The 10,255-nt window shown below is 37.8% G+C and overlaps 1 protein-coding gene across 3 annotated transcripts; it reads right to left on the minus strand.

Annotated features, from left to right (window-relative positions):
* Positions 1–450: 450 nt before the first annotated feature.
* Positions 451–9,724, minus strand: EXOC1L (exocyst complex component 1 like). 3 transcript variants are annotated; one of them, XM_035549854.2, is made up of 4 exons: positions 9,422–9,694; positions 7,355–7,518; positions 5,942–6,072; positions 1,191–4,031 (listed from the first exon to the last, which is right to left on the minus strand). In XM_035549854.2, exons 1-4 carry the CDS (start codon positions 9,634–9,636, stop codon positions 3,768–3,770), a joined length of 774 nt encoding a protein of 257 aa, XP_035405747.1. In that variant the 5' UTR covers positions 9,637–9,694; the 3' UTR covers positions 1,191–3,767. The 3 variants fall into 3 exon arrangements, with proteins under 3 accessions (XP_035405755.1, XP_035405747.1, XP_050566617.1); XM_035549862.2 differs by lacking the exon at positions 7,355–7,518 and having other exon boundaries at positions 451–4,031; positions 9,422–9,724; XM_050710660.1 differs by lacking the exon at positions 7,355–7,518 and having other exon boundaries at positions 9,465–9,715.
* Between the last annotated feature and the right edge of the window lie 531 nt (positions 9,725–10,255).

The raw sequence follows: 10,255 nt of genomic DNA on the forward strand, positions 1-10,255 counted from the left end.
CGACAAGGAAAGAAGTAGTATAGGCTTTCACTGGGAAGATGTGGGTATGTATGACTCCAATATACAAAGGAGAACAAGAAAGAGAAATAACACGGGAGGCACAGTTCAGAATATGCTCCCCTCCCTGGTCTGCTTCACTTCCCAAATGTTTTAAAAAATCTGCCTTGATCAAAGACTGCGCTTTACCGGTTTTAGACCTGTCAGCCGGGGGCAGGAAGGAATAGAAAGTTAAGTCACCAACTTAATGACAAGTAACCGCTCATACTATCTGTTTGTTTAACTTAAGATGCTGGAAAAGATTAGTAATCAGTGAAAGATGAACCAACAGGAAAAGAGTTTGTCTGCTTAAATACAAGGTTATGAGTCTTAGATGGTAAAAATTATCTGAAATCCATGAACTCCAGTGGAACCTCACCAGTGTATTTTTGTTGATACAGAACAATCTTATCTGAATGATATATATATATATATTTAATGTATGGAAAAAGAAGACAAACAGATATTGATAAAAGCTACATACAAAATATGAATTCTTTTGTCACAGGTTTCTCTGTGTTCTTAATTCTGATATTATTTAAAGAATTAATAATACACTTAGGACAAAGAACATCACATGTCTTTTATGACAGGCTATGTTCTCTCTCTGCCTCTTAAACAAGTACGCATGAAGTTTCCTTTGCTCATTATCTTCTTCATTTTCAGGTTGCCTTTTTTTTTTCTCTCTTTTTTTTTTTTCCTCTCTGGAACAGATATGGCTGGTAACAATTCCTGTGTTCTGAACGTGAAGTCCACTTTATATCCACAATCTCAAGTATTAATTCACTTCACAGTTTGGTTGAAACCTTTTATAAGAAAGCTACAAATGCATTTGTGATAATCCTTTACTCCTGTAAGTTTCTTCCTAATCAATTTTGGAAAAGTCTTCCAGGAGAAGCAGATGAATCCCCAGATATTATATTTCAAACTGCATTCTGTATATCCAATGTCAGGAAATGTGATGTAGGAAACAATTTTGCCTTAATTGAAAGATGGGCTATTTAGCCTGTCAGGTCTTTTCCATTTATAATTTAGCATAGTCTTTATCTCCTGTGGTGCAGCTGTGCTGTACTAACCACAGTGACAGTCTCCAGCACTTGAGGACGAAGACTTTCCATAGCGTGACTATGTCAGTCTAGCACTTGTACAGTGCCTTGATATTTGGCATTTTATGAAGAATTGTGGAAATGCAAAAAGGCCCTAGATTAGGTCCACAAAGATCTCTATCAATATTTTTTCCTTTTGATGCTACCTGAAATCATTTATATAGACAGTGTTCCTTTTTTCTCCTTTCTGATCACTTAGTAAAGAATATCTGAAATATGATGTTATCGGACGGAAGAAATGGCAAAAAGATCTGAGTTGTATATTATTCCACATAAAATGCAGGCTTATTTGTCTTCTGATATAATCAATTTAATGTTTATACAGTAACAAGAACAGGAAGATATGAACTACTTACACAAGTCCATTAAATATGTTTGAACATTATAGTCATTTTTAGCTAATCAGTTTCTAACATGATACAGGACAATTATTGGTCAGGAAGTCACCACCTGTAGTTTATTTCAAAAAAAAAAGTGAGGTGTTTTTTATTAGAGGTTCTATATATTTTATTACAAGACCAACGATGGGAGCTTTTCCACCCAGAGAAGAATTTTTTGCACCTGCAAAGACCTTGTAAACATTACTGAAAATATTGTGATCTTTACAATAATACACAGCCCAAACAAGACAATGTGTCATATATAACAGTATTCTGAATTATACTTGCTCTTAAAAATGTTTTTGTGGAGCTTGGGCATTGGGCAAATACTTTTTGTAGTGATGGATCAAATGTTAAAACACACGTACTTGGACTGGATTATACCAAAGACATTCTGCAAAGAACAACTACATTTCATAAATTATTACTATAAATGCAGCCCTTCTCTCTAACAATATTTAGGTGACAAATAAAAGACTTAAGTCCTTCAAAATTGCAGAAGATTTGTATTAACCCATAGAAACTGCCATCATGATGGTCAAGATATACACAAATATTTTGTATGAGAATGTATGCAATTTACATCACACGCCTAGAATAAATATATAACTTCTTAAGATTAGGTAATCAAATATATAGCCTTTCTATATACAAGCACTAGGTTAACACTTAAAAAGTAAAGTAGAAAGCTGTACATTTTATACAGTTTTTCAAATATATTCTCACTTACTTGATTTTATTTCAATTTTGAATCTGAAGTACATTTACATGTTTTTAAAAGTGGGAGTCCATGTGAAAGGCAACAGTGAAGTCCATGTCGTGGTATCCTTGCCCACTTTACAATGCCAGGTACTCAGAGAAGGCAGTAACCAACTTGTGATTTTCTGGGAGCTATTTACATTCGTCAGCTTTAGGTGCGTAGCTGGTTTAGTCCAGAGCTAGTTTCTCTGTGCTCTGTAGGCTGCCAAAAGAGAAAAGTTTTCTCCTGCTGGAAGTTCTGACCAAAAGTTTCTCAGAATCACCTTTTGGTTTGGCATTTCTTTCTCTGTTGACTATGGGAGAAGCAGCCAGCTAGCTTAGCTGACTGACACGGAACAATATCACCATGCTGCTTTTTGGCAGTGTTCTTCTGCAGCTCTTGGTCAATACAGCTTTAATTCATCTTCTGTTTCTACTGTAATATAATACTGTCAGCTGTTGGTTTGTTTTTTTGTTTTTTTTTTTGTTATGGGTGAGATCTTCCCAACCACTCAGTAGAATCCACCCCACATTAAATGCAACTGTAAGTATTAATACACATTTAAGTAGTACACTGAATATGCTAACACATAGCTAGAAACTGCTGAAAATTACTCTCATAATTCCATGAATTTTGAAAAGTCTATCACTTGCCCATAAAGTAACTGTAACTAATTGCCAACAACTACTGTTTACATAGGACATCCTGTAGTATTTTGTTAATTCTTGGTCCTGAGGCAGAGAAGAGACATAAACAATCAGTTTCTGTTCCATAACCAGGTCTGTTCATGCACATAAAACAACAAATTGCAAGAAAGAAGACATTAATGATATAAAACAAAAAAGGCCTGAAAGGTCTGACAAAAAACAGTTCTGGTTAAGAACATCCATTTTATGTTTCTGTGACAGCATCACAAAAAATGGAAAGACCAAAGGGAATACTAGATGTTCTGGGGGGAAAATAATTACAAGTGAAAAGCTGGTCCCTGGTACCTGAATGCAAAACTCCAATTCATAAGAATGAGTATTTGTATTTGTGTATTTATGTAGGTGTGATCTCTTTTAACAAAGTTCTGTATTTCAACACATTTGAAAATGGAAATGTGCGTTGTTCTTGTACAGAACTCATTTGTTTGCTTTATTTTTCTACTTCCAGGAAGTATATGAACTGTTAATGCTCTTAAAATATTTTAAAAAAATATTTATAGCAATTCATGAAGAATAATTTATAACTCCATAAACGATGAGCAAACGCTGAACTCTGCTTACATAAGAATCACTGTCCCTTTGTTGAGTCACATATATTTGTACTTGCCAGTAAGGCCCTGCTAACATAAGCAATTGACCATTCATTTATATATCTAAAAAGTATGTTCCATTTTGGACTTAGATGCATAAATTAAGAAGCAGATGCTGCACATCACTTGCTGTCTTTTTCAACAGATGATTTATGAAATGCTGGTCAGTGAAAATCAACCAGTCACCTTTAACATTACAAAATGCATCTTCAGGACAAGGGACACAGGGAGAGACATAAAAGGTTGGAAGCATAGAAGCATATCCTCATGAGTACTAAGCAATCCCTATTGTTGGATGACCAGATTGAATCATCATTTAGGTAGGTGTCATCAAAGTTCACAATCTTCAAGTCCTTTTTAAGGTACATTTCATTCAGTTTGTTTAGCGTTCGAGCAAAGGTATATTTAGATGCACAACTATATGCCTCCAAACTGTAGACTTTGTGGAAGTGCATATCAAAATATGGATTATCCTAAAAAATGGAGAGAGAACGAAGTTATTACATGCATTACAGACATTAGAATGGCAATTGTTCTCTGCTCAGATACCTTCAGGCCTTTTTCTCAGTTTGATGGATACTAAAAAGTATTAGCTATGCACTTTGCATATTTCTGCCATTCATACTAAAGGGTCTTTTAAAACTTTACAAAGTAGCAGTTTATAATTAGCTGCTATTCTTTGCCATTAGGAATTTTGCCTGAGTGAAACTTTCAGAGTTTGGCCAAATGATACCCTGCACTTTATTGGGATTATACAAGGTTGTTTTGAAATGAACTGATTTGTCATGTTGCCTAAAACACTATATGAAAAGCACTTGCCTTGGACTATAACTATATATGCCTGTCAGAAGAAGAATATTGATTCCCCTTCCTGCCTAAATTGTTATTCTGTGTGCTTTCAGGCTCCTTGGCACAATTAATACTAGCAGCAGCTAAGTTCTATTAAATTCTATAGATATGAATAGCAATATTATGAATATTTATAGCAGTGTCAATCACTCTATAATCAGGAGTTTAAGGTTCATTTAGGCTTTTCTATAACCAAAAATAAGATTTTGATCATCCAAGTTGTGGAAGGCTGAATCATCTCTGAAGGGTATTTTAATACAAAACATTTCAAAAAAAGGCTGAAATAAATTCATGTACACAAGTGATAAGGAAATGTGCTGTCTGCCTTGGCTGGGGAAGGGACAGGAACATTTCCAGATGCAAGATAATTTGGAGAGAGGACATAAAGGATTATTAGTTTTAGCTACTCTGAACCTGAGCTCACCTCCACCATCTCCCAGGTTCCTAGTTTCAGACTTCAGGACAACATGCAGAGGACCACAGACTACTGGAGAGCTCACCTGGCTCCCCATGCAGGAGCTGTGGGAGACTTTTTTCGAAAGGGAACAGTCATCAGGATAGAATGAGTACAACTAGAGTCTCTCATTTTCCTCAGATCAAGACTGTGAAACCTTTCTTGTGGGCTCTTGATATCAGAATAATCTGAATTCTATTTTATGTTCATTTGAAAGCTCTTTTGGGGTAAAAAAAAAAAGTAATCTTTCCCTGTACTACATTTTTATGCATGGATGACTGTTAAAATGTCTTACCTACAGTAAGATATTCTCCTCAGCAAATTCTTCTAGCTTCTATAAGATTTAATTCTACTTTTGGTGTTGGCTTGTATTGTACTACTGCAGCCTCATTTTACCCTTCTGTAATTTTATCTGAGAGATTATGAGGTTTTTGTTTTTTTTACCAGTAAAATCATGCAAATCTAGCTGAAGTTTTTAGCAGTATGATCACACAAATCTAGCCAAACACAAATATTTAATTGATCCAAGTAATGGGAGTGAGATGTAAGTTAAATGAAAGAGGCACAATTTCCTAAGCTGGTACACCAAATGACACACTTACACGATGTTTTACATATTGACACAAATCTTCTTTGCCACACAAAGAACAGGTTCATAAATTCAAATGGCAGGGGCACAGCCTCCATAAAAATATTTAACTAAATATTATTTTCTAATACACATTAAATTGGATTAATCCAAATTTATAGTGGGAGCTGCAGTGGAGAACTTTTATTCCAAGTTATGATGAGCAAATTAGAAAACATCCAGCTCATCCTTCAGATGTCAACAAGAGAGATGAAGATTACAACAAACAAACAAAATCTCTCCTGCCCTGCCCAAAAAGTGCAAATGTAATCTGTACCCTCTCCCACACAATAGACACAAAATTCCTTGAAGGTTTTTTTGTTGTTTTGCTTTTTAAACAGATTTTTTTTTTCAGATAATGCACTCCAATTGCATTTCAATACTTGTATTCCAAATTGCAACACAAGAAAAGTATATTCTAATACATGTATTTAATAATAGATAACACTTACAGTATCTGCTTCTTTTCCATCAATCATCTCCAGATCTTTCAGAAACCACTTTTCAACTACTTCGTATTTCTCCTCTCGATCTACTCGAAAGTGTTTTACCATACATATTTCTACTTCTTCACTTTTAGTCACTGCAAGACAAAAATATTTTAGATATGCAAGCACACGCTTCCCAAGAGTTCTGATAATAAAAGACTTACAGTACATTTTAAATAATAATTTAAAGGATGATGTGCAGGGCGGTATAGTGCTATGCTGGACTTAATAGTTTTATTATGCAATTAGTAGAAATAGCCCAGTGTTCTCAGCCTATGAAACCTCTCAGCATTTAGTAGATTTAGGATTTACCTTCCCCCTCCTGTGAAAAGACAGTCTTGGCTGCGCAAAAGCCTTTCATTTGAATTCACTAGCAGTGCAATGAAGACCAATCCTGGCACTGGATCTATGTGGATAATCCACTTATCCTACTTACTTTGAGGGGGAATCTTTCTAGGGTGCTGGAGTCAAAAAAATGCAGAATCACTACCAAGGCTCTGTATTTACAAGACTCATGCTACACCTTCTGTTCTGGGGTTCTCTTATATATCCATCACTTCTTAAACAAAACTCTTGTTTCCTTATAAAATACGTAAGTACGTCACTTAACAGAAGCAACATTGAAAATATTTCTTAAAGTTTCAAGTTGCCCAGTGCTATCTTTGTAGAAATTACTATTTTCCAATTCAGGCAGGAAATTACAATGAAAAGAGCATGAGGATATTATTTATAATAACTACCATTATTAATTGATTACATTGAGTGCTGTGTAGGAGATCAGACTTCTGTAACACACAATAATTAGGGTGAAAAGCATTGGAGCCTGAAACATCTGCACATCCAGCATAACAACTGCAGGGCAGACCAACTTCCCCAAGCCATCTTGTAGCCCAAGGTAAGTAAATGCTAGATGTCACCTACATTTGGCAGGAACATTTTGACATCATAACGTGATACTACAGGTGAAGGACCAAAATTCTTTTATTTCTAAATGCTGCCTGAATTTTTGAAAAATCCATTCTGAAACTTGACTATTTTATTCCTGTTACGATGTCCTTGACTTCTCACTTGTTTATAAGATGGCTACAAAATAAAGACAAATAAAGGATTACGTTGGAGATGGAGCTTCTTTCCGTTACAGAGAAAAGTAAAGGAAAAAATATAAATTGATTGTAATTCTCTCAGCCTATAGCTTCCCAAACAGCCTGCAGGGAAAAACCAACCACTTGCTTTTATATCTTTCTGGTCCTATCAGTAATGATTACTCAATGATTTTTAATCATAGGACCTCTGGTGTGTTATCTCTGTGGAGAAGTTACAGCGGTTTTCATTTGCAAGCACGTCTGTTAGGCTACTCTTAGAAAGTTCTCTTCTTACTTCCAGTTTTATCCCATTTTGTTTGCTTTCTTGTGAAGGAGTATGTGGTCTCCCTCAGCGCTGAAAGAAAACAAATCCAACCCCAAAAGCTCAGAGTCCTTTCAGAAACACAGGTGGTTATCCTAGGCACCTCCAGGACCCACAGACTGCCACTCCTCCATCTCCTGTGTAGGAACAGAGATTGTATGAAATGAGGATAGAGAACAGATGTTAAGAAACTGCTCCAATAAGCACAATGAAGCCAGGGGCATGTTCTGTCCAGTGGTGAAACCTGGCTGGACAATTTTCACCTACAACATTGTTCTTTTCCTGCATTTTTGATGTGTTGCTTGTTCTTGCACTCAGTTGACGTAGTTAAAGAAAATTTTATTTTTGATATACAGCATGATCTCAGATCTACCATTTCACTCATTAAATTCTCACAGCTTTTCCTGTGGAGGGCATTGATATGGCAATGCCTTCATAGAGCACAAATTATTTCTTAATGTCTTCCATGGACTGAACTTGTTTTTAGAGTCTCTCTATGCAACTGGATGATATGAGGTTAGCCCTGCCGCCCTTCTCAGGCATACCAATACAGAGTTGTGAAAATTCCTGAATACGGCTGCATTTCAGCTTTATGTTCTTCCAGTGTTTATAAAGCATTTAGCAAAAGGAACTATATCCTTCATGCAAGAACTGAGACTTGCTACTGTGAAAACGGAAGGGAAATAAGGTTGGCCTGTGGCACACACATAAGATTGTTCAGTTATCCACACCGAGATTTTATTTTAATGCAGATTTCAAAAGGTATAGACTTCTAAAGTTTTGTCTTTATATAGTCTGACTGATTTTTCTTAGTTATGGTAAGTTGAAATTCACAGGAGTATACTCAGGATGTATTGTGGGGATAAGATTTTAGACAGCGTGATTTGCTCCAGAGAATCACAGCAGATTACAGTAGCTCCTGGCAGACGGATGGAGCCCATCTTTCAGCATCAGGTGTCCACTCTGCTCACCGCTTACTTGACTATGCCTGAATATATTAAGAGAGTTTAATATTGGCTACTGGAGAGATCCCACTCTCAATACTCCACATAAATTTTCCTTTATGTCTTCAGTGACATCCAATCAGTTAATCTGATTAGAGGCTTTCTATAGTAGCTTGTTCTTCTCTACCTTAAAAAGAAATGTTTAGTAAAGATTTTGAAGGTAGAGCATGTTATTTCTCCTCTTTGGAAGTTTCACAACAGTGAACTGTTCGTTCAGCCACTCACATCTAAATATACTTCTACCAGATTGTTTTACAAACTATGAATCAGGTTGCTATTCTTGTACATTTAGAAGCTCTACAATGCTCAGGAATCCATTTCTTAAAACTATTTTTACAGTTTTAAAGTGCAAAGTCTCTTCTACTAAAATTACGTGGGTGCAGGGAACAAAGCTTGCTCAGTATTTCCAGTAATCTGTACAATGAAATTATTCAAAGACTTCAGATGTTTACAAACATGAGAACCACAGAATATGGTTGGCATCAGCCCATATTGCCAAGAAAAGTCTCAAATACATACATTATTTCTACCTGCTATGTGCGTTTTGAACATCAAGAGGAAACAGACTGCAAAAAGCATTCACTTCTATCTAACTACTTAGGGATGAGAGTACTCCTCTTTTTCAGTGTTGCAAAACTAATACAAAAATAATTCAGGCTTCTCTGAAACCACATTCTAAAAACGTTCAGAAACAGATGCACTTGAAATCAGATTTAGCAAACAGCCAGCTAGTTAATTTCATCCCAACACTCTTGTTTTAATCACAGTTCTCACTATTCCCGATCGAGTTAAACCACAGTTACTTCGGCAACTGGGACAGCATGAGGACTTCACAACCCAACGAGGGATCGTGCAAAAGCTCCCCAAATCCCATTAAAACCGCTAAGGTACCCATTATGCTTTCTTACGACACCTTTCCTAAGCACACAGCGGATCCCCTGACCCCATGGAGATGCCCCAGCCCCATAGGGATGCCCCAGCCCCATGGGGATCCCCCAGCCCCATGCACCCCCCGGCCCCATGTCCCCCCGGGTACCTGCAGCGCACAGGTAGCAGCGCCCCCCTCCCGAGCCCTCCACCTCGATGAACTCCTGCAGCCGCAGCCGCCGGGGCCCGAAGAGCCGCTTGGCCAGGTCCTCCTTCACCAGCGAGGACATGGTCCCCGACCTGCCTCAGCCTCCTCCTCCTCCTCCACCTCCGCTGCCTCCCGGCCGCGCCGGCCTGCGCAGCCCCGGGGCTCGGGGCAGACATCGCTGAGAGCCGCGGCCCCGGACCCACAGCCGCCCGTTTGGGCGCCGGGACCCGGCTGCGGATCGCCCATCCCCGCCCCGTGGATCTCCCCGCCCCGTGGATCTCCATCCCCGCCCCGTAGTGTCTGGAGTGCGTGGCAGCCTGTACCAGCCTTTTCCTGCTGGGATAACTTGTGGCTGCAAGGAGAAGTTGGGCATTAAAAAAAATAAGGTGTTGCAAATATTAGAAGAAGGGATTGGTGCCATAAATGTACATGGTGCTTTACTGGCATGGAGTGAAATGAAATCGGGTAGAATTGTGTAGATGTAACGTTAGGGAGAATTGCCCTCTGCTATAGCTAGGAAGCATGTTGTCTAGGTGAGTGGGAAAAAGATAGAAAAGAAACTAGAAGATATTTTTTTCCCATGTATTTGGAAAAACAGTTGTGATTCTTAAAGCTCTTAAAGAATTTTCATCCCCGCTGTGGGAAAGCAAAGTTCCTCTAAGCTTCAGGTTTGGGATGTATTTTATCAGTACAAGGCACAAGGACACGTTTCATCACTTCTCTTTAAAGAGTAAATATGCACAACAGCTTATCTTGGGAAAAGAGCATGACACCCTCGTCCAAACTTTATTTTTC

This window comes from Cygnus atratus, chromosome 4, assembly GCF_013377495.2.
Source record: "Cygnus atratus isolate AKBS03 ecotype Queensland, Australia chromosome 4, CAtr_DNAZoo_HiC_assembly, whole genome shotgun sequence".
NCBI lineage: Eukaryota > Metazoa > Chordata > Aves > Anseriformes > Anatidae > Cygnus > Cygnus atratus.